Raw genomic sequence first — 24030 nt, forward strand, 5'->3', positions numbered from 1 at the left:
GCCATTTCTGAACTGTCATGTTACAGGCTGTTACAGTTAGGAGCTGATTGGGTGGTACTCTGGCTCCCAATACCTCAAATATCCCAGAATTGATCTGGGGGTCAAGCTTTTAGCAATCTGCGAATAACTCTTTGGAACCCGCTTTCCTGCACTCAGTCTTTTAAGACCTGCTTTAGTCAAAAAACGTCTTAATTCGCCTGTTTTGTGTAAATCATACATATAATAGGATGCCAATTGCGGTATAATTCACACTTTTTGCTGCAGAATACATACATTTTGGCCCGTTGATTTTTCTTACACTTCAAATCGCATTCAGATGTTTTCCCATTATAAAGTACCATATATACTCGAGTATAAGCCTACTTTTTCAGAACAGTTTTTATGCTGAAAAAGCCCCCCTCGGCTTATACTCTAGTGAGGGTCCCATTTGAGTCCATACGTTTTCACAGTTTTTTTGTTGTAAAATTAGGTGCCTCGGCTTATATTCAGATCGACTTATACTCGAGTCTATACGGTATACAATTTGCAAATATAATAGGGTGCAATTTTTTGTAAATGTTACCAAAAATCTCAAAATAAATAGACCAGGTTCAGACTGACTAATTTGACTAAACCATGCACAGATCAGTCAGAGCTGTGCATGGTTCTGTCCATAAAAATGTTTAAAAGTAAAAATAAAAAAAAAAACAGCGTAGGGTACTCCCTCTCGAGCATCACCAGTCCTGGGCTTATTGAACTGGTCCTGGTTTTGAAATTCATCTGCCAAAAAACATAGGGGTGTATTCAATGCCACAGCGAGCAGCCAGCGAGGGGGTTAAACAGTGAGGATTGCAGAAAACCAGCGATCCTCGCTGTTTAACCCCCGCGCCGGCCGCTCGCTGTATTCAACGTTCCGGGGGAAATCCTTGCTGTCACAGGACGGCGAGAATTCCCCAAAACAGCGAGACCCGCGGCTAATGCAGGAAACTCGCTGTATTTAGCCACGAGTCTCGCTGCTTTTGGAGCCGCATACGCCGATTTGCCCTCGCTCAAAAAATGGAGCAAGGGGAAATTAGCGTATGAAGGGGCTGCGTTGAATACTGTCAGGGTGAGTGGTGACAGCGAGCAGGAAGCTCTGCTCGCTGTCACCACTCGCCCACAGCATTGAATACCTGCCTAAGGGATCCCCGTAATTTCTAAAACCAGCATCAGGCTCATGGGCTGGTTGGGTGTGGGTTGTTAGGTCCACACCAACTAGGTTGACAAGCATTGGGTCGACACCACTAGGTCGACAGGCAGCAAGGTCGACATGGGTATAGGTCGATATGGGTCAAGGTCGACATGTGTCTAGGTTGACATGAGTCTAGGTCGACAGGACATTAGGTCGACACAAGCATTAGGTAGACCTGGGCAAGGTCGACAGTCAAAATGTTGACATGGGGTTTTCACAGTTTTTACCCAAATGTCGACACCGTCGACATGGACACAGTTTGAAGTGCACCGCAACCCCTCGCATCGCTTGCGATGCTTTGGGCACGGAGCCTCGCTACACTTGGCACACTATTTTATTCTCCCACCACACCCTAGTGGATGGTAGGGCATGAAATACCACCTGTCGACACATGTCTGCTCAAAAAACAGTGAAAAACCCCATGTCAACCATTTGAATGTTGACCTTGCCCATGTCGACCTAATGCTTGTGTCGACCTAATGACCTGTCAACCTAGACACTTAACCCATGTAGACCTTTCAGGAGCAAGTCCAGGGCACACATGCACATATTTATAGTGTGATTTTCACTGATTTAGATGTTTCTGGTACATTTAGCTGTGAACAAATGGTCTATCCTTACATAGTATAAAAGAAATTTTAGTATTTAGTAAATTGATACCCCTTTCACATTGCACTTTTAAAACGGTATATTGCCGTTTTTTTCCCATTTTAAAACGTTTAAGGCTGCAATGTGAAAGTGCCAAGGTTGATTTACCGGTTAAAGATAACCAGTATTTCAACACGGTTAAAAAGCAGAGTCCTACACGTTTTAAAGCCGTTTTTTAGGCAGTGTGAATGGCTCTATTTCAATGGCTTGAAACGTGTCCCTTGGGGGATAAACGGGTTGAATTTTGAATGGTATTAAATGATTTTTAAAACGGTTTTCACCTGCAATGTGAAAGGTCTCAAGGCTCAGACCCGTTTTAAAGTCCCATTTAAGAATACCGTGTCATTACCCATTTCTGCAATGTGAAAGCAGTATAAGTTTATCATTGACGTGTGGCACGCATGCTCGCTTGACAGTATATAAAGCTGGGAGGAACGTGGCGCTTAGCGAGACAGGGCCGGGTCACTAGTTGTTATATATTTGTCTTATAGTTATATAACTTTTCTGAATGTTTTCTGAATGTTTTAACTACTTGTTAAATATATACAGTAACAATAGGCAATGTATCTATTTTCAACCCTCAGTTGTTACTTCCATGGAATGCTGGAAATAGCCAAACAACTGTGGTCAATGGTAACCACAGATCCTGAGGTCTAGTTTTATAAGAGGTCCCAATAAACGTGACATGGTGGACATTTTGACCTTTGGTCAAGCTCCCCGGCACTTTATGACACATAAGGGCGGTTGTTACAGATGCACAGGGTGCGTCACATGTAACTACATCCTACACCCATTTTTGGGAAAACTATATACCATCCGGCATGTCTAGACTTAACCTGTTCCTCCAAATATATGGTGTACATGCTGAATTGCATATGTGGGTTACACATACTTGCCTACCTGACCCGCTCCTTCAGGGACAAAATGCTCTGTTCCTGGGCTTCCCTGGTAATGTAGGATTGCCGTCACCTGTGGGGAGCTAGGTAATTGATAAGAAAGGTGTCTCACCACAGGTGATGGTAATCATACATTAACAGGGATTTCCAGGAACAGAGCGTTTTCTCCCTGAAGGAGAGGGTCATGTAGGCAACCCTTAGTTTACACTACATGGACAAGACAGTAAGGCAATTCATAGAACGTATGGCGCAACATAGGACAGCCATACGAGCAGCTCTTGCCTGTAGACAAGTGGCAGCAAGGCATTTTGGGGAACGACGCCACAGTATGACCATGCTTAGATACCGCATTATAGACCATGTACCCCAGACTTTGAGAGGTGAAGACAGGGGCAGGAGACTGCTTCAATTAGACAGCAAGTGGATCCATACATTAAATACACTGAGCCCAGGAGGGTTAAATGAATCACTAAATTTGGGATGCTTTCTGTGAACCCTGACACCTGAGTAACATTAGAGCATCATCTGTGTTTTCAGATAGGGGAAACATTTTGATGATTATATAGTTACAAATTAAGCCATGATAGCTTGCTCAGATGATATAGATAAGTTACGTCACCTTAACATATTATAGTTTCAATAATGCTAATGTGTCAACAATACATTCTGTTGATTAGCAAAAAAAGTATTGAGATGACAAATATGCAATAAAAATTTTTTTTTACTTTTTTTATTTTATATTTTTTCAATTTTTTTTGACAATCCTTTCTTTATTCACCAAATGTTTGCTAGATTATTTATCAGCATAACTAAATGTGGGAAATTTACTAAAATGTGTATTCTACTTCACAGGTGATGTTGCTATGGGCAACCAATCAGATCCTGTCTACTATCTTCTAGAGCAGGGCTGGGCAACATCGGCCCTCCATATGTTAGTGAACTACACATCCCAGGATGCTTTGCATTAGTTTTGCTATGTGGCCATGCTGAAACTGATGCAAGGCATGCTGGGATGTGTAGTTCATCAACATCTGGAGGGCCGGTGTTGCCCAGCCTTGTTCTAGAGGGTGCTAAATAAATAAGAAGTAGAATCTGATTGGTTGCCCATAGCAACATGACATGTGAAGTAGAATACACATCTTAGTAAATTTTCCCCAATATGTTTTGTTTTTGAATGAAGCACTATGTACTTTTTTTCACTGTCTGGACAACAGCACCATCTATTGGTAATAGGCATTATGACATGCCCTTACCCCTTACCCACATTATTAATTATATATCCTATAATTCTCTTAATAATCACCAGGTTTTATAATGTTTAGCACTTGTTATTTGGCACATTTATGTTGTTTACATATTTTTTTTTATCCCCCTAGTGAATGCCTCCTTTCTGGCCCAGAGTCCTGGCATGTCACTTGCGGCCCAGAGTCCTGGCATGTCACTTGCGGCCCAGAGTCCTGGCATGTCACTTCTGGAAATTAACCTACATTGTAACGGAAGACCCGGACGGTGAGAGGACGGACTGTATGGGGATCCCTGGTTTGTACGTATTCTCTAATGTATTTATATCACTCTTGTTTTGTTATTCTCACTTGTGTGTCCTGAAGATGGTCAGCAGCCCAAAACACCATAGACTTAAATAAAGCACAGCTTTTTTCACCTTTACCAAGTCCTGGAGCGACGCTCTCAATTGTACACACCCATATATATATAAATATATATATATATAATATTATTATAAATATTTTTAATTGCGATTAATCGGTGCAGAGGAGGCGCAGAGTCTGTGACAGCAGTAGAGACCCTGCACCCCTCCAAAGATGTCTGCCGCCACAAAGGAGACAGCCGCTAGTGGTGCAGGAGTACTTCTAGCATGTCTTCTCTGTGGTGGTGGCCATTTTTGGATGGGCGCAGGGTCTCTGTAATGCTGTGAGAGACTCTGCGCCTCTGCAGCACCGCTCCCCCCCCCCCCCACCATCACCCCCCCTCATTAACGCGTTTAAAAAATAAAATATTATTGGCGTTGGTACTTGTTTCCTAGCACGGCCACCACGATTTCTATCGTGGTGGTCGTGTCGGAAAAAATCGCGTCGGTCGCGTCGGGTGCATACCAAAAAGCACACGACGCGACCGACGCGATGTACCCGATTTCTCCATAGGCTTCAATGTTAAAATAATTTAACATTGAAGCCTATGGAGAAATCGGGTCCATCGCGTCTCCATAGGCTTCAATGTTAAATTATTTTAACATTGAAACTGAGTACATTTAACATAGAAAAAAAAGGTAAATGGCCCAATATGGGCCATTTCTCATTGGCTATGGCCCCGGCATGTGTATAAAAAATAATGGCCCCCCATTGTGGCCGCCACCCCCACGATTGACGCGAACCCAAAGCGTGGCGAGCGCAGCGAGCCCGCGAGGGGCGGCGGTGCGCGTCCTCCGACCTTTTCATTCTCCTACTATCCACGTCAGCGTGGAGTTGAGAATATATAGTGTGGCGAGCGTAGCGAGCCACCGAGCCCGAAGCGTGGCGAGCGCAGCGAGCCCCGCGAGGGGACGCGGATACCTGTCAAGCCCGCGAGGGACGCCCCTCGTGGGCTTGACAGGTATCCGCGTCCCCTCGCCACGCTTCGGGCTCGGTGGCTCGCCACACTTTATATTCTCAACTCCACGCCGACGTGGATATTAGGGGAATGAAAAGGTCGGAGGACGCGCACCGCCGCCCCTCGCGGGCTCGCTGCGCTCGCCATGCTTCGGGTTCGCGTCAATCGTGGGGGTGGCGGTCACAATGGGGGGCCATTATTTTTTACACACATATGCCGGGGCCATACCCAATGAGAATTGGCCCATATTGGGCCATTTCCCATTTTTACCTATGTTAAATGCACTAATTTTTAATGTTAAAATATTTTAACATTGAAGCCTATGGAGAAATCGGGGGCATCGCGTCGGACGCGCATAGGCTTCAATGTTAAAATATTTTAACATTGAAGCCTATAGGGAAATCGCGGGCATCGCGGGCATCATGTGCCTTAAAGTTAAGGCACACGATGCCCGCGATTGTGGCCGTGCTAGGAACTCCAGAATATATATATATATAACTTTAGTTTGGAGGTGCGGCACTCGTGGCATAGGAAAAGAAGATGCGGTACACTGAATCAGTAACCTGATACAGTGTACCGCATCTTCTTTTCCTATGCCACGAGTGCCACACCTCCAAACTGAAGTTATCTACTATCACAGTGAGGGCACCTGGTGAAGTATTGCATTGAGAAGCGCTGCGGCGCCGTCATGTGTGCCGGACTCCTGCTCCCTATATATATAAGGGTGAAATACCTCTCCATCCCCCACTGGCACCAATATCAGATAAGCTATAAATTCTTTTGCCAATGTACGGGTCCACCTGTTACTGTTTTCATGTATATTTTTTTAACTGCTATATATTGTTTTTTTGAATAAATGTACTCTTTACAAAAGCAATATCACGCTATGAGTTTTTCTCCTTCTGGGAGACTATTTTGATTTTAAGGCTCCTGGAGGACACTCGCTGGAAACAATACCAGGACAAATATATTCCGAGTGTGAGTCTGTTTTTAAGAAAGTTATTAACTTTTTTTCACAAGGTGATTCACACGTGTATTAAATACTTTTTATATACACCACAAGGTGGCGTAGTTCACCCATCTATATTTCTCATGCACAAAGCACCTTTGAGAAAAACCTTTTTCTAAAGTCACAAAATAATCACCTATAATAATAATAATAAATCCTTCCTGCCACTTTTCCCATGTCCGGAATGGTCCATTGAGACGTGCCGACAGGAGAAAAGGTGAAGGAGGGACATCGTCTGATTGAAAGACATCACTATATGTGAGCACTCACTCACTTGCTGGTACGCATATACTAATATTTGAGAAGGATCATTGTATCACGCATTGTACAAAACACTGAAGGCGCAGAGGTCATATCTCTCTCTCTCTCTCTCTCTCTCTCTCTCTCTCTCTCTCTCTCTCTCTCAATATAAGTCTTAGTGGTACCCTGGTTGTTGAAAAGCTCTGGACAAGGTCACGAAAAGATATTTACAAATGATTACATCATGCCACTCAGTTGTGCATTACACACATACAGTACAGTAAGTGCTGTTAACAGCTAACTCCTGTAATAGTCCATTCGGCTTCGTTCTCTTACCCCTGGACGCATGGTGCCTCTTCTTCCCCTTCTCTTTACAGCCATCCTGCAGTCTCCTGTACTTTGCTAGCAGTGTGTCTGCTCTGAGCAGTGTGTAAGCTCTGAGCCGGCTGGAAAGGAAGGGGGCGTTGTACAGGGGAAGACTACAGTATTTAATTTCAGAAAGCTCTGCTTCCTGTTATAGCACGTCATCATACATCACGCTGCACCTCAGCTGCTGCTGCTAACATGTGGGAACAGAGAAAACTTGGCAAACTGTCACTTAAAGGCAGAGGTGCCGATTTATGTTTTTGCTGGTGGGTGCTCATCTATACGGTTTGAAAATACTGACTCCTCCCCTCTGCTAATTACTTCTTTCACTTATTTTTGGCTCCTCTCATTTTCAACATATATCACAAAAACCAATCACGCCAAAGCGTGTGAGCAGCGCTAAATGAAGGTGACACACACCAAATTACAATATGGTAATGTTTTACTTGTTAATATTAAAAAACATATAATGAAGTACAATACAAAAATACACAGTAAGAACAATATAGGTACCATAAAAACCGATTCTTCACGTCACAAGACGGGGTGAGTGTGACTGTATTGAGTCCAGTATAGGACAGGGGATGTAAATCATGTAATATGTGGAAAAGGGAAGGGAGTGAGTATTGATCACAGGTAAGTGCACATTACCGTTTGGTGGAAGATCTGTAATGTAACCACGGGTGGTAGTTGGAATCCTCACCCGGGTAGATGATGATTACATCGTTAGCGGAAGCCGACCGACAGCACTCTCCAAAATCATCATCTACCCGGGTGAGGATTCCAACTACCACCCGTGGTTACATTACAGATCTTCCACCAAACGGTAATGTGCACTTACCTGTGATCAATACTCACTCCCTTCCCTTTTCCACATATTACATGATTTACATCCCCTGTCCTATACTGGACTCAATACAGTCACACTCACCCCAGCTTGTGACGTGAAGAATCGGTTTTTATGGTACCTATATTGTTCTTACTGTGTATTTTTGTATTTTTGTATTGTACTTCATTATATGTTTTTTAATATTAACAAGTAAAACATTACCATATTGTAATTTGGTGTGTGTCACCTTCATTTAGCGCTGCTCACACGCTTTGGCGTGATTGGTTTTTGTGTTTTCTTGTGGTGGGGACCGACTATCCCCCCTTTTGAGCAGCCGCTTACACCCTGAAAAACACCTCCTGTTAAGCGCCTGTCATTTTCCCTTGGCTCTTGGCCCAGGGAATTTTCTTGTTTCAACATATATCAACCTGCTCTGTACAGCAGCCACTTACAGTAAACATACAGTATCTCAACCTGTGTACAGTGGCCACTTACAATAAGCATACAGTGCAGTATATCAATCAACCTGCTGCATACAGCGGCCCCTTAAGGTAAACATACAGTAGGTAAATCAACCTGCATACAGCATCTACTTACAGTATATCAATCTTCTTAACAACCTGTTTTGCAGTCACAGAGTGTGAACAGCGACCATTTGCCACTGGCGCAAGTGACCGTTGGGCGTGATGGCACAGGACAGACGCTGATTTCAAATTCGTCATCTTGGATGCAGTTCAGCCCCTGCTGAGGAATGTGCATGGAAGGGGCTTCCCTTGGCCACTCCCGGCAGAGCCGGTGATAGAGGCCACTGGGAGCCCGGGCAGTGGGTCCATTGGTGCTGGTACCGTGGCAGCACATCAGTAATTAAATGCGGTACTTTGTATGCAGCTCAGCCCCTACTGAGGACCCTGCATGGGCTGCCCTCAGCCTTGCCCGATGACGGTGGAGCCTGTACTGGAGGGCTTGACGACCCCGCAGAGAAAAAGAGGACCCTGGGAGCCCAGGCAGTGGGTCCATTGGTGCGGATGTAGCAGCCACACATTGGTTATTACATGTAGTGGCCCGGCAGTGGGAGTTCTATGTTATGGGCTTGTGGGTGCTCATCAGTTTCCAAGAGTGCTTTGGCCCTTGAGCACCCATGAAATCGGCATCTATGCTTAAAGGCCATATGTATCAATGCTTTGAGAGTAATAGAATGGAGAGAGAGATGTACTAAAACTTAAAAAGTGATCAAATGGAGTGATAAACTACCACTACCAACACCATCTCCTACCTGTCATTTCCCAAACACAGCATGTAACATGGCAGTTAGGTACTATGGGGCAGGTGTATTAAGCCTGGTGAAGTGATAAAAAGGAGATAAAGTGGGAGGTGATAACACACCACCCAATCAGCTGCGTTTGAAAAGTAAGAGTGAGGAGCTGATTGGCTGGTGTGTTATCACCTTCCACTTTATCATTTTTTCATCACTTTTTTTACTAGGTTAAATACATCTGCCCAGAGGCAGAACACTGGGAGACAATGGAGTCATCTGCCACCGGGCTCCTGCACCCAAGGGGGCACCTCTCCTCCCCTGCAATTTTAAAAACATTAATTGAAGCCATTGATATCACTTCTAAGTTCTGAAATATATGTCTCTCTCTCTCTATATATACTGTATATATATTTATATTTCATAACAGACATACAGTATATACACAGTATATATTTTACATAAGGTTTTTTGTGTGTGTGTGTGAGGAGGCAACACACATCTTGCCTCCGGGCAACTGGGATGAACTTACGCCACTACATCTGCCCCTGTATCATTATCCACCTTATCACTTTGCAAGGCTTAGTACATATGGCCATAGTGTCAGCCAATCAGCTCCTAACTGCTATGTTATAGACTGTGTTTGAAAAAATGATCACTCTCCAAACATTGCTGCCCCTAAAATGGAAACATTGGGGCACCTTCCACTTTATCACAGATTTATCACCACTTTATCACTTTACCAGGCTTAATACATATTACTTGTATGAATTACAATCATCTATAATTTATTTATATAGTTGATAATCAAAAGAGTTTGGGAGCAATGCAAATGAACATAAAAGGAAATACTTTATACCTTGGCAAACCCAAGCTGCACTGCAGGTGGGCAGATTTAACAGATTTAACATGTGCAGGGAGATTAGAGATTTATTTATCAAGTATTTTGTTTCAGAAAATTAAGCAGAAACAGTAGTTAAACAAGTTTATTTATTTATTAACAGTTTCCTATATAGCACACACATATTCTGTAGCTTACAGAGTATAGTTAAACATTCACATCAGTCCCTGCCCCAGTGGAGCTTACAATCTATATTCCCTACCACACGCACACACAGACATTCTAGGGTTAATTTTGTTGGAAGCCAATTAGCCGACCAGTATATATTTGGATTGTGGGAAGAAACCAGAGTGCCCAGAGTAAACCCACGCAAGTACGGGGAGAATATACAAACTCCGCACAGTTAGAGCCATGGTGGGAATCGAACCCATGACCTCAGCACTGTGAGGCAGTAATGCTAATCATTACACCATCCGTGGTGCCGGTGTTTCATGCCATCCATAGATGGAGGAATACTCCCAGGAGAGGGATATTGTGATCCCTCACCTGACGCCTTCAGCTGGATCAGGAAGCTGACACTGTACACATGTGAAAAACTCCTTGAATGTGGAAAGAATCTAACTTGCAGGGGCAGTGGTTATCTCTATTCCATTTCCTGACAGTTACACTTAGTACATAGAGGAGATATTTTCATAAAAGATTAGAATATCAGTCACCATACAAACCATTAATAGTCATGGCAGTGCTGTGCCTATTAATACATACCCCCCTTAAATTTTTGGGAGTGGACTGTAATGCCGCCCGAGTTCGGCGGCAGTACGGAATGCCAGCTGAACTCTGTGTTTTTAAAGGGGCAATTTCTTACAAGGAAAAACCATGCCTTGTAAGTCATCTTACCCTTTAAAAAGAAATGTTCGAGTTTGTCCGGCATCCTGTACTGACGCTGAACTCGGGTGGCTTTACATTCCACCATAGTGTTTATATTCAGAATTCCCTATTCCAATCTATTTTTTCATAGTCAAAATCCTAATATTCTCTATTTTTCGCATGTCTATTGCTTTTGATAGAAGCACTGCTATAGATGCTTTATAAGCCAAGATTATGTCAAACCTTACAAAGTAAATGTCCCTGTGAGAATAACCCCCAAAATGCTCTGTTCCTCGACTTCTCTCTCAATGTATGATTGCTGTCACCTGTGGTGGACTAGTTAATTTATAAGAGAAGTGATTCACCAGAGGTGATGTCAATAAGAAAGATGTTTCATCACAGGTTATGTAATAAAACAAAGCACTTTTCCCTCCTGTAATGAGTCATGATAGGAATTTATGCACATATTACCCAGGCTGTACAGCTGCCTTTAATGCCAAACAGTTAAGATAATTAAATGTTATAGCATCCTTCAAGAAATAGGTACTTTTGCAAGTCATGGGCGGTATTCAATGAGGCTGATTCGCCAGGTTTTTATGGCGATTTTGTGCTGTAAGGCGAATTTCTGACTAAAACGGTGAATCACCCTATTCAATGACCAGATGGCGAATACATTTCAAGGTTTTTTTCGCCATGATTCACCGAGTAGCAATCGCTATCTTTTTATGGGGAAGTGGAAGGTGAACTTTTAAAATAAAGTGTTTTGTTTTTTACAATTGGTGTAAAAAAATCTGGAATTTTATTCTGAGGAGGGGCATGCTATATTTAATTTAAAAAAAATATTTTTTTTTTTTTTTTTTTTTACACAGAGCAGCCAGCAGGGGGCCGGAGCTGAGCCGCTCATTAGATATTCATATATTCACTTCACCCGATCATTACATATTCATGATCGGGTGTAGTGAATATACCCGGTCCCCTGCTGGCACCCCCGGGGGGCAGCCTGTGCTGCCTGGCTCCCGGGGAGCCCACCTCCCCCCCACAAACGTTCTGGGGCAGGCAGGGAGACTTCCATCTCCCTGCCTGCCACCGTCCTCAGGCTCCCTGCGGCGTTCGCCGCAGGAGCTCATATTCGCCGGTCAGGGGCAGCGAGCCCCTGACTCGTTGAATACCGGAGCCGGCGAGGCTCCGGAACGCGGCGACCAGTGGCGAATGTGCAGCGAATCCTAAACAGGATTCGCTGCACGTCGCCGGTATTCACATTAGATACCGCCCATAGGCTCACATACCCCATAAAAGGTGAGTGGTACTAGGCAGGAGGGACATGGTCCTGCATCTAGGGGACAGGGTCTCACAGAAAGTTCCACATTTGTGAGCCATGCTGCTGTAAGGCTGCGTATACACATTTCGTTTTATGCTGTGTACACAGGGTACAATCCAGCATGAGATTTTGACAATATAGTCAAAATCGCATGCAGATCGCAAGCAAATCGTATGCTTATCATATGCAGATCGCACAGGTTTTTTACCTTGCGATCCCGATGCGCACTCCTGTGGCGACACAAATCAAAACCCAGATGGACAGGGCAGCAATGACTATATAGTGCAGATTGTATGATTGTATGTAAAAAGTACAGAGATAGCAAAGATTGTATAGCACTCGAATCTTTAGTCGAATAGCAAGGGAATCTCACCGTGTGTACACACCATTAGCAGGATGCAGTCGAACAGGATCCGGTTTAGCAGGATGCAGTTTCTACTTCTTATTTACTTAGCACCTTCTAGATGATAATAGATAGTATCTGATTGGTTGCTCATAGCAACATCACATGTGAAATAGAACTCCCACCTTAGAAGGTCGACACAAGTAAAAGGATGATATAAACATGGTTGACACTCAAAGGGTCGACAGGAGTATTTCATGTTTTTTGAGTTTAGACCGACTTGGTTCATTCTTTACCATCCAAGTGGACATAGAGAGAGAATACATACAGAGAATATTTGACCAGTCACATCAGTCCCTGCCCCAGTGGAGCTTACAATCTATATTCCCTACATGTACACACACACACAGACAGTCTAGGGTTAATTTTTGTTGGGAGCCAATTAACCTACCAGTATATTTTTGGTTTGTGGAACTAAAATGGAGTATCCGGAGCAAACCCACTCAAGTACGAGGAGAATATACAAACTCTGCACATTATAATCTACACTCCTCTTCATTCCATGACAGTAAGACCAAGTGTTCAGACAATTCGGCGTCATCGGATGTGGAAGATGCTTCGAAATGTTTTTAGGTGGTTTTTCGTCAGATTTTCATATCGGAGCTTTACTAAAGTCAAAACGGATGGAAACATTACCTGTAGATCACTTCAGAGCATCATACCAACATTTAATACTTTCACATTGACAACTCTAAAACCCAGAGATTTACTAAAGGTTGGTTTTAAAACAGCAACCAACCTGCCCAAACAATATAAATATATATTGGGGGAGGCGGGGGGAGCAAAACCAGCATGGTTTTCCATTAATGAGCCAGATATATCAGGGAGCCAATTTCACTTTCAGAGTCTGCGCTAGTTGACACCAACCCAAGTGATGCTGCCAATTCTGAAATGGCCTACCAAGGTAGAGGTGGAAATCCCCTGTGGCCCCATTGCCTGGGGGCCCAATTCCTCCTCTGGGGATATATTTTATTTACTGGTCCCAGACCACGCACTTAATGGTTAACCAAACCCCACTGCAGACTGGCCACACCCTAAACCTGAGCTCCTACTATTTAATTTCATCTGTGGGTCCTCCTTGCCCCAGTCGGACTCTGGATGCCACTGATGTAAATGCTTAGTCATTTACTGTAATTTGCCTTAGAAAACCAGTTGTTTAGTGCTGTTTAAGTACTGGAATTGTAACAGTTTACTCTCTGATCTGATGTAGGATAACTCAACATAACATTATACTGTAGGTGTTTAACATACGCATACCTCCCAAACATCCTTCCCTCCAACAAGGACAAAATGCTCTGTTCCCAATATTCCATCTTAATTTATGATTGCCATCACCTGAGGTAAACTAGCTAATTTATGAGAAAGGTGTTTCACCACAGGTGACGGTAATTACAAACAAAGAACAAAGTATTTTTCCCATCTGTAAGGAGTCATGTTGGGAGGTACAGTATGCTAAGATAATTATTGCACGGTATTAGTGGCATAAGTTCATCACAGTTGCCTGGTGGCAAGATAAATATCATTACCATGAGAACGCCCAGCGTTCTCATGGGAACGCCCATGGAATGCTGGGCATTCCCATATGGTAATGGGGCAGCCTGGTGCCCCCCACCCATCTCCGCCCCCCCCACGCCTGCATGGGTGCGTGCACCCGGCGACCCGAAAGGTCGCCGTGGGTGCACGCACCATACGCCTGCACATGTGCAGATACCCGCCTGTGCATGCGCAGATGCGCAACATCGGTACTGCGTGCGAATGCACGCAGTACCGAATGGATTTGAATCAGGCCCATTGTGAGCCATCTGGATATCAGGTGGAGTGATACAGTGTTATGAGTATGATCTGTCACTGAGGAATCCTGTCAGTAAGAATAGAGCAGGGATGGACACAGTGATGTAAGTTCGTCCATGTTGCCGGCGGCCTGAGAAATGTTGGTGCCCCTTGATAGATAGAAATATAATTAGCGAGTGAGAAAAAATGAGAAGGGAAGTGAGGGTGATGGAGAGACATGAGAGAGAGGAGAGACACAGAGAAAGACAATATCAAAGATAAAAAGAAAAGCAAGGGAGAAAAAGTATGTCAGTGATAGAGAGAAAGAATGTAATGGAAAGAGAGAGAGTGTCAGGGAAAGTGAGAAAATGAGGAGAGAGAGAGAGAGAGGTTGTCAGGAAGAGATAGAGGAATGAGAGAGAAAGTGGATGTCAGGACAAGTGATTGAATGACAGAAAGGGAGACGGGAGAGTAAGAGTGTGTCGGAGAGAGAGAAAAGTGGGTGATAGACGTGTCAGGAATAGAAAGAGATCCGAGGTGAGAGAGAGAGGTGTCAGAGATAGAGAAAGGGGGTGAAAGAGGGTGTCAGGGATAGAGAAAGGGATAGATGAAAGAGAGAGGGAAGAGTGAAAGGGGGTAAAAGAGAGATATTATTGTCAGAGATAGAGAGATAATTGTGTTAGTTATAGAGAGATAGGGATGCGAACGTTTGTCATGGATAGAGAGAGAGAGAAAGGGGGAGAGTCAGACAAATAGAGAGGGGTGTCAGGAAAATAATGGGTGAGAGAGGTGTCAAGGATAGAGAGATGATGAGAGATGGTGTCAGGGATAGAGAAAGAAAAGAGAGAGGGAGAGAGAGAGAGAGACTGTCAGGGATGGAGAGAAAGAGGGGATAAGAGAGATACGGGGAAGTCAGTCAAAGAGAGATGGGGGTGAGAGGGTGTCAGGGATATATAGAGAGGGAGGTGATAGGGAAAAGAGAGGAGGGATAAAAAAGGAACCAGGGATAGATAGATAGATAGATAGATAGATAGATAGATAGATAGATAGATAGATAGATAGGGGTGAGAAAGGGTGTCAGGGATATATAGAGAAAGGGGTGAGAGGAAAGAGAGAGAGAAGGGGGTGAGAGAGAGACGGCGTTAGGGAGTTAGGGATAGAGGGTGTTAGGGATATATAGAGGGGGGTGATCAAAACTTTACATACCCTGGAAATTTTGGCCTGATAACATGCACAAAAGTTGACACAAACGGGTTTGAATGGCTACTAAAGGTAACCATCCTCACCTTTGATCCGTTTGCTTGTAATCAGTGTGTGTATAAAAGGTCAGTGAGTTTCTGGTCTTCTGAAAGACCCTTGCATCTTTCATCCAGTGCTGCACTAATGTGTCTGGATTCCGAGCCATGGGGAAAGCAAAAGAATTGTCAATGATCTGCAGGAAAAGGTAATTGAACTGTATAAAACAGCAAAGGGAAATAAAAAGATATCCAAGCAATTGAGAATGCCAATCAGCAGTGTTCAAACAGTGTTTAAATTAAGAAGTGGAAAATGAAGGAATCTGTGGAAACCAAATCACGTTCAGGTAGACCAACAAAAATTTCAGCCACAACTGCCATTAAAATTGTTCGGGATGCAAAGAAAAATCCACAAATAACTTCAGCTGAAATACAGGACTCTCTGAAGAAAAGTGGCGTGGTTGTTTCAAGATGTACAATAAGGAGGCATTTGAAGATAAATAGGCTGCATGGTCGAGTCGGCCAGAAGAAAGCCATTACTACGCAAATGCCACAAAGCACCCTGCTTACAATACTCCAAACAACACAAAAACAAGCCTCAAAACTTCTCGAACAAAGTCATTTGGAGTGATGAGACCAAAATGTAACTTTTTGGCCACAACCATAAGCGTTACATTTGGAGAGAAGTCAACAAGGCCTATGATGAAAGGTACACCATTCCTACTGTGAAACACAGAGGTGGATCGCTGATGTTTTGGGGATGTGTGAGCTACAAAGGCACTGGAAACTTGGTCAAAATTTATGGCAAGATGAATGCAGCATGTTATCAGAAAATACTGGAGGAAAATTTGCACTCATCAGCTCGGAAGCTGCGCATGGGACATACTTGGACGTTCCAACATGACAATGATCCAAAACACAAGGCCAAGTCGACCTGTCATTGGCTACAGCAGAATAAAGTGAAGGTTCTTGAGTGGCCATCTCATTCTCCTGACCTCAATATCAATGAGCCATTCATGTGAAACATGCAGTTCATGCAAGACAGCCCAAGAATTTACAGGAACTGGAGGCTTTTTGCCAAGAAGAATGGGCAGCTTTACCATCTGAGAAAATAAAGAGCCTCATCCACAACTACCACTAAAGACTTCAAGCTGTCATTGATGTTAAAGGGGGCAATACACGGTATTAAGAACTGGGGTATGTAAACTTTTGATCAGGGTCATTTGGATAATTTCTGATGTCATTATGATTTTAAAAGAGTAAACACAATATTGTTTTTGACAATAAATGGCTTCACCCAACTGCCAACCACTAACAATGAGTCAGGGATAGAGAGTGGGGGTGAATAAGGGTATCAGGGATTGAGAGTGAGAGGGTGGTGGTAGAGGGTATCACTTATAGAGGGGGTGAGTGAGGGTATCAGGGATAGAGAGTTGGGGTGAGAGAGAGTGGATGTCAGACAAAGGGCCTTATTTTGGTTCATTCTTTCTGACAAAATCCTTCTTAGATGGGCAAAACCATGTGCACTGCAGGTGGGGCAGATGTAACATGTGCAGAGAGAATTAGATTTGGGTGGGGTTTTACTTCAAAGTGAGATCTATATTGCAGTGTAAAAATAAAGCAGTCAGTATTTTCCCTGCACAGAAACAAAATTACTCACCCAAATCTAATTCTCTCTGCACATGTTACATCTGCCCCCCCTGCAGTGCACATGGTTTTGTCCATCTAAGAAGGATTTTGTCAGAAAGAATGAACCAAAATAAGGCCCAAAGAGAGAGAGAGAGAGAGAGAGGTGTCTCTCTCTTTCTCTCCCCCCCCCCTTACCCAAAGAGTCAGATCATCCAGCAGCAAGCACTAACCAGGCAGCATGGGGATGGCTGTGGGGAATTGTCGGTACCAGGTCATGCTTACACAGGGGCGGATTGGCCCACCGGGAAACCGGGCTGTTTCCCGGTGGGCCGGCATATTTTCAGTGTAAAGGGCCGCCCTCCCTCCCTAACAGGGCCGGCCGCGGCATCTCCGTGTATTTTGCCCTGTTTAAAGATGGCCGCGGCCGGCCTCGAGTTGTTCCAAAGTCAAAATGACCACGGGAGGGCTGCTGCGCATGCGCGGCCGCATGCAGCTCCTCCCGCAGCTATTGTGCAGAGGTGGCCCGGCCGCATTGCGATCGCGGGTGCGCGTGTGACGTCACCGTGCACCCGCCCACTACAATGCTAATGCTGCCTCCAACGTGGGAAGGCTGAGGAGTGACTGCCTAGGCGGCTAGCCGCTATAGCAAGAGGAATTGAGCCTGATATTTACTGGTATGTGGGTCTGTATTAGTAACATATAAGATGCACGATGGGGCTTTGACAAAATGGTAATATCCATACACATACATGACTAAACAGATATGCTGCTAATCTACAGTATCTCCTGAAAGTGATGCAGGGGTCTGTTTTTGATGACATCACTTTCAAATATGCACTATGGAATGCCTTGCAAATGGAACTCTGTGGTTCATGTGCAATAAGGGGAATTTAGTTCCCCTCAAGCATCTTTAGGCTGATTTGTGCAAGGGACTAATGTAATGGAGATGGGGAACAAATAATAACGCAGGGTGGAGGGGTGATATCGCTGTCGGCCCTATGATCTTTTGGATCTTGGGGATGGGTAATGACTCACAAATGTTTTATTGTCACAGTGGGGACGAGTTAAAAGTATTTAAATACATTTTATGGTGGAAGCGTAACAGAATTAACAAGAATTTTTTTTTTTTTTGGGGGGGGGGATAACCAGTTAGTTGATGAATCAAATTTGTTTGCACTTTGCACTTTAGTCAACTCTAGAGTAGATATTGTATATGATAATATGCTTATTTTAACCTCTATATCAGTTTTTAACCTTAAGATGTGGGTTTCTAAAACCTTGAAAATCATTTCCAGCCGCAAATATGCTGTGGCAACTCTGCTGTATTATTGGTTCCCATAAATCAGGCTTTCCCACTCTCACAGATACTTCTTCTCAATATAAGGAAAGAGCTGTTATACCTTCAGGATACCACCCACTACCCAACTGAACAGGGCATGTCAGGCGCTTGATGAAGTGATTTGTTCCTTATTTATCTGCCTATTAGAATCTCTCAGGAAGAACAATTTAAAGTAGGGAAATGTGATCTGCAGTTATTCCTTGGGTACTATACGGGGTACTCATACCAAAAATGTAGCCCAAGGTAATTACCTACAAAATGTAACTTTATTTGGAATGGAATATCCAGCAGCCTGTCAGTATTTGGGGAGTTTTCTTACACTCCTCTGAGTATGGTCCATTCAATACATGGACACACCCTGTGTTATTATGTGGTTAGCAGTGAACTGAGTTAATCTTTGCCCAAACCACTGCTGTTCAGTGGAACAGATTGTGGGCATTATGTCCTGACCAGTGAGAGGATTCAAATGTACTGTTAGTATAACTGATGTCCTGCTTATAATAATGCTGATATGTTGCTCAGTATACTGTATATGTTGCTGTTTCATTACTTAATATACTTCATCTCATCTGTGGCACACTATTTTAATCTACTTATCATGGATTTCAGATTTTGACATGCACTAGGTTGGCATTGACAAAAGGTTGACAAATGCATTAAGTTAACATGGCAATGTTTGACACATAAAAGGTCAACATGAATTTTTCACAATTTTTTTCATGCACATAACTTGTTTATTCTACAATTGGAAATGGTAAAAGAGTGCTGAGCAAAGTGAGGCACCCTGCCCAAAGCATGTCGTGCAAGGTTATGCAATTACATTAATTGTCGGGTCCATATCCATAGATGTCAACATAACCCGTGTGAAACTCATGTCGACTTTTTCATGTGTCGACCTTTTGTCCATATTGACCTAGTGCTTGTCAATCTTTTTTCCTGTGTTGACACTCTGCGTCCTGTGCCACCCTGTGTAAGTCCTCCATCCCTTCGTTCTCAGCCACCCTGAATCTCCCCTCCCAGCATTCTACGCCACCCTCCGACCCCCTCCCTCCCTCCCTGCATCCTCTTCTACCCTGCCACTCTACTCTCACCCCTCGTCACCCCCTTCTCACCCTTCATTACCAACCCCTCTCACCCTGCACCAACCCCCTCTCACCCTGTGTCTTCTCATTCCGTTGCATAATGTGAACTTTAGCTTTTTTTTTTTTTTAACTCATTCTGTGTGGCATTTTATGAATTTTGGATCATTCCATGTGGCATAATGTGAATATTGGCTCATACTGTGTGGCATAATGTGTACAGGTTTTTCAATAGAAAAAATGCCCCTCTTGTTATGGTGCATAATGTGTTCAAGGGAGGTGGCCCATACTCAGTGTCCCACGGGGCGGGAGTGGGGGGGGGGGGGACAGCTCCACAGGCTGCAGAATAGACGCTGTACGCATGCGCCTATTTTTGCAGCCTGAGGGGCTGGGGACATAGCCAGCAGCTCAGAGAACCACCAGCCATGCCCCTACAGCTGCAAAAAATTGGGCGTGGCCTCATTGGAATAGGCCACACCCCCATATTGATAGGCCATGCCCCCAAAGAACGGGCGTGCCTCCGGCGCGCATCAACTCCCCCCCCCCCCCTCCACCCATCAGGGCTGCTTCAAGATATTTCCCGGGCTGGTTTTAATTCCCAATCCGCCCCTGTGCTTACACCTGAGTTACCCATTGTGAGTGGGGAGACAGTAATGTAGAATGTAGTGCTGCAAGATTCAAGCCAGCAGCCCCCACACATCTGTGATTCTGTCAGAGCAAGGACAGAGGAATCAGAGCTGCAGTCAGCGGCCACACTGGTTTACCTCTGCTATTGTCTGTGACCTCTTGCAGTCCTCCTATCTGCACTGTCATCAAGACGCTGATGTGGGAGGGGGAGATTTGCACGCAGAGGGAGGGGAGTGTCAGAGGAGGAGGGAAGGAGGCATTATGTGGATTCAGGTCGGAGACACTGAACAGGACAACTGGAACGGGTGTGAGAAAATGGAACAGGTCCCCCTTTTAGGGCTGGAGCCCGCTGGCAACTGACTCAATTTTCTCCAGCAGTTCCGTCCCTAGATGGACATCAATGGGTAAATCATAAAAGGTCATTGGTGTTTAATCATGGAGGAACCATTGATGAATAAACCATAGATGATTCAGGTCTGTGCTGCATAAATGAAACATTTGTTGGCAGATAAGAACCACTTGGCTCATCTAGTCTGCCCTAAACACATGATGCCTTTACAAGTTATTGTATACAGTTTGTAGCAATAAATGTCTGTTTTATTGTGATTTAAACACAGTGGGCCAAATGTAATAGGGTGAGAGTTTCAGAAAGTGAGAGATTTTGGAAGAGTTTGCCCATGTTTTTTAAAGCAGCAATCAATTACACAGCAAAACCAGGTTGATTTTGCCATGTAATTGATTGCTGCTTTAAAAAAAATGGGAAAACTCTCCCAAAATCTCTCACTTTCTGAAACTCTCACCCTATTACATTTGGCCCATTTTGTGCTCTTTACAAAACACACACTGGTTATATACAACACATAGGGGTTGGTTAGCGCTGTACATCCATACCCTGTGCCCTAAACACATGTATATATACACACACACACACACATACACTTACAGTATACAATAGGGTTAATGTTTTGCCGGAAGCCAATTAACCTATGAGTATATTTTTGGAAAGGGGCTGTGGCTGTGTATGCAGGCAGGCTTATGACAGCACAGATTACATTACTTGTGAGGTTCTTCTGCTCAGTGTGTGTGTTTCATACATTGCGATATTACTCTTGGTACTCTGGGCCTTATTCTGATCGGTGCGGCTGGATCCGAATATGCGGCCAGGACCGTGCGTGCGAAACCCCGCCTTCCATACAGATCGCCAACTCCGTCCGTACGCGGTAAGAAGCTGGCCGAACGGACCGCACGTGTATTTTTCACGGAATACGCCTCCTCCATCTCAGGGAACCTCCCCCATCATTCGATGGCCGAAGACCATCGAATGCAGGACCGAGTGGTCCACCAGCTCCCGCAACCTCAGACCACACAGACTTTTTTCCGTGCAAAAGCAGGGATCTGGGCGGGCAGCTGACATCCAGCGATGTCATATGTCCGCCCCCTACACGTGCGTCACGACTGCATTACCATATGTACGCCCAGCATTTGCATGGGAACGCCCATGAAACGCGGGGCGTATGCATATGGTAATGAGCCCAAATAGCCCTTCACGCCCCTCTCCACCCCCTGTTCGGAGTGTTCACATTTCATGCGGGATTTGGCCGTACGCCCCGCTCGCACATGCGCAGAGACGCCTCTGCACATGCGCAGACACAAAACATCGGCGGAACGAACGCACGCGGATATTACCGCACCAACCAGAATAAGGGCCTCTGTGAGGCATTGTACTTAGCCAATGGAGGAACATATGTGATAGATGTGCTTAGAACAGACATGAGAAACTGTGCTCACTTCTGTTTGAACACCCATAGTACACTAAGTAGATAAAAGTCACTGGACACTGACAGCAAAGAGATCAATGAGATTTGTCGGCCCACTACTTTAGAGATGACTGCAGACTCCCTTTTTGGAAAACTGCCCACAAGTACAGTGACCAAATGTGACACCGAAGAAGATCGAGTCGGCCTAGAATGCACCCATCACTCCAGTTTGTCCCAGAGAATCCATTGGGGTTAAGATCTGGATTTGGGCTGGCCAGTATATCTGGGTTATAGAATTATTTGTAAAACCAGCTGAAATAACCCCACACCATCAGGCCAGGTACTGTACTGTCCATCAGATCTCAAGAGTTCTATACCTTCATGAACATGTGCCTTCTGCAGGAACATACCATGTCGCTTGCACGGAGGTGTTCAATCACGTTTTTCTACAAAGTGTATGTATACAATCAAAATATATGGTACAATATTGCTTTAAAATCAAAGTTCTTAAGACCGGATTCCTCACATGATTCAATTTGCTTCTTATAACTCTTTCCACTTATTTTTTCTCAAGATCATTCTCTCCTCCTGATTCATCTCGGTCACTCTCTGTAGCTGCCAGTAATTTGCAATGTTGCAGACATTATGCAATGACGCTGCCAGTGCTGGCCAGTGGGGACTAGAGAAATCAAAGAGCCATACAGCACCACTTATGGTAAATTGACCTACTGCATGATACTGCATGGGAGTGGGGACATCTGGTATCAGGGAAAAGGACCCAGACATCGGGGCTAATAGGACGGCCCCCTGCTAACCTATTAGCACTGCTGCTAATAAAAGATCCCTAATGTGCAATAAATGATCAGATTTTCTGACTTTGGTTTTTTGGTGTATAGGGCGGCACTGGGTACAGTTATTTTAATGTAGCAGCAGTAGTGCTATTGAGGTGAATGAATCCCATTATACTATTAAGAGACATTGATATGTATTTCTGTATATATAGAAAACTGATGGCTGATTAAGCCCATAGGTGACATAAACCACTGAAGGGTTCTGTGATGCTGTCCCTTTAAGTAGCCTGTTGTTAGATTTACTGTGAGATCTGAAGGTGATCGGGTGTAAAGGGGAGGCGTAGGCAGTCTAGGAAATAGTGTGATCATCCTCTTTGTCCATTTTCCCTCCCTCCCATCCCTATGTTATATGTTCTATGTCCGGCGTCGGTAAAGAACGGTCGCTTGTTTATACTGTATGTCTTAGTTTAAGTAGCTAGTGGGTGCGCTCTCCCGGCATGGATATGTCATTAATCCATCGTCCCGGACGGGAGATGGGTTACACCACCTGCACATGTGGGTTGCTAGGGGAGAGTGTTTCACAAGTGGCTGTTTGGTATGTGTTTGTGTGTTGTGATACCCTTGACCGTTCTTTAGTGCCACCACTATCTATAGTCAATCTTATAGTCAAGTTTTCAATCAATAAATTTGACCAGCATTGATCATTAGTATATTTATCGCTGCTTCGTCCGCAGCTGTGCCATAATGGTGGTGTTCTATTATCCTCCCGTTCTTCATAACAACAATTAGATCCGCATTATGTACTGTGGACAGTCTGTGTGAGATCATGATACAAGTCCTTCCTTTCCTCGCTTGATCTAGTACTTGTTGTACAATCTGAAAATGTTAGAAGATACCGTAGTGAGAAATGGTTGTTTCAGTGAGTTTATTTCACATGGAGAAATGATTCTTTAGATATCTTGGTGCAAAGATCTACGAAACAGCAAAATCACTCTATAGTCCTTACCATAGTTTTCTAGCTATGGGGTAATGGGTGGGGCTGGACAAGTCCACTTTTTCTGTAGGCCTACAACATACAAATTTTACATTTGTGGCTTATAATGTTTTACACCATGGTTGCAATCTACCTCTGTTGTACTATAAACTCATATTATATAAGCTCAAACCTCTGCACCAGGAATAAACTGCTGAAATATCTGGACAGCTCCGTTCTACACGATAACAAATATTTGAGTCGCTAACCGACTTCATGAAGAGGTGACAGCCATCAGCCCGGGTCCTGGCACCTGCACAACGAATTCGGCAGGTGGTGGGACCGGC

The 24030-nt window shown here is 44.2% G+C and overlaps 1 protein-coding gene and 1 long non-coding RNA gene across 3 annotated transcripts in view; one reads left to right on the forward strand and one right to left on the reverse strand.

The window, feature by feature from the left end:
* Positions 1-7078, reverse strand: part of LOC146081135 (ATP-binding cassette sub-family B member 5-like) — an 82551-nt gene extending 75473 nt beyond the window's left edge. The window contains exon 1 of the mRNA XM_083189124.1: positions 6944-7078. Coding sequence (XP_083045250.1) covers positions 6944-6988 — 45 coding nt within the window. The 5' untranslated portion in view covers positions 6989-7078. The remainder of the gene's footprint in view (positions 1-6943) is intronic.
* Positions 1-24030, forward strand: part of LOC146081141 (uncharacterized) — a 67520-nt gene that overhangs the window by 19244 nt on the left and 24246 nt on the right. Inside the window, exons 2-3 of one of the 2 annotated variants that reach the window (XR_014475070.1) lie at positions 4131-4297; positions 8434-8844. This is a non-coding gene — a long non-coding RNA (uncharacterized LOC146081141). Of the gene's footprint in view, positions 1-4130; positions 4298-8433; positions 8845-24030 lie in introns of those variants that run through there. The other variant, XR_014475069.1, reaches the window with a different exon arrangement.

This window comes from Crinia signifera, chromosome 5, assembly GCF_055691185.1.
Source record: "Crinia signifera chromosome 5, ASM5569118v1, whole genome shotgun sequence".
NCBI lineage: Eukaryota > Metazoa > Chordata > Amphibia > Anura > Myobatrachidae > Crinia > Crinia signifera.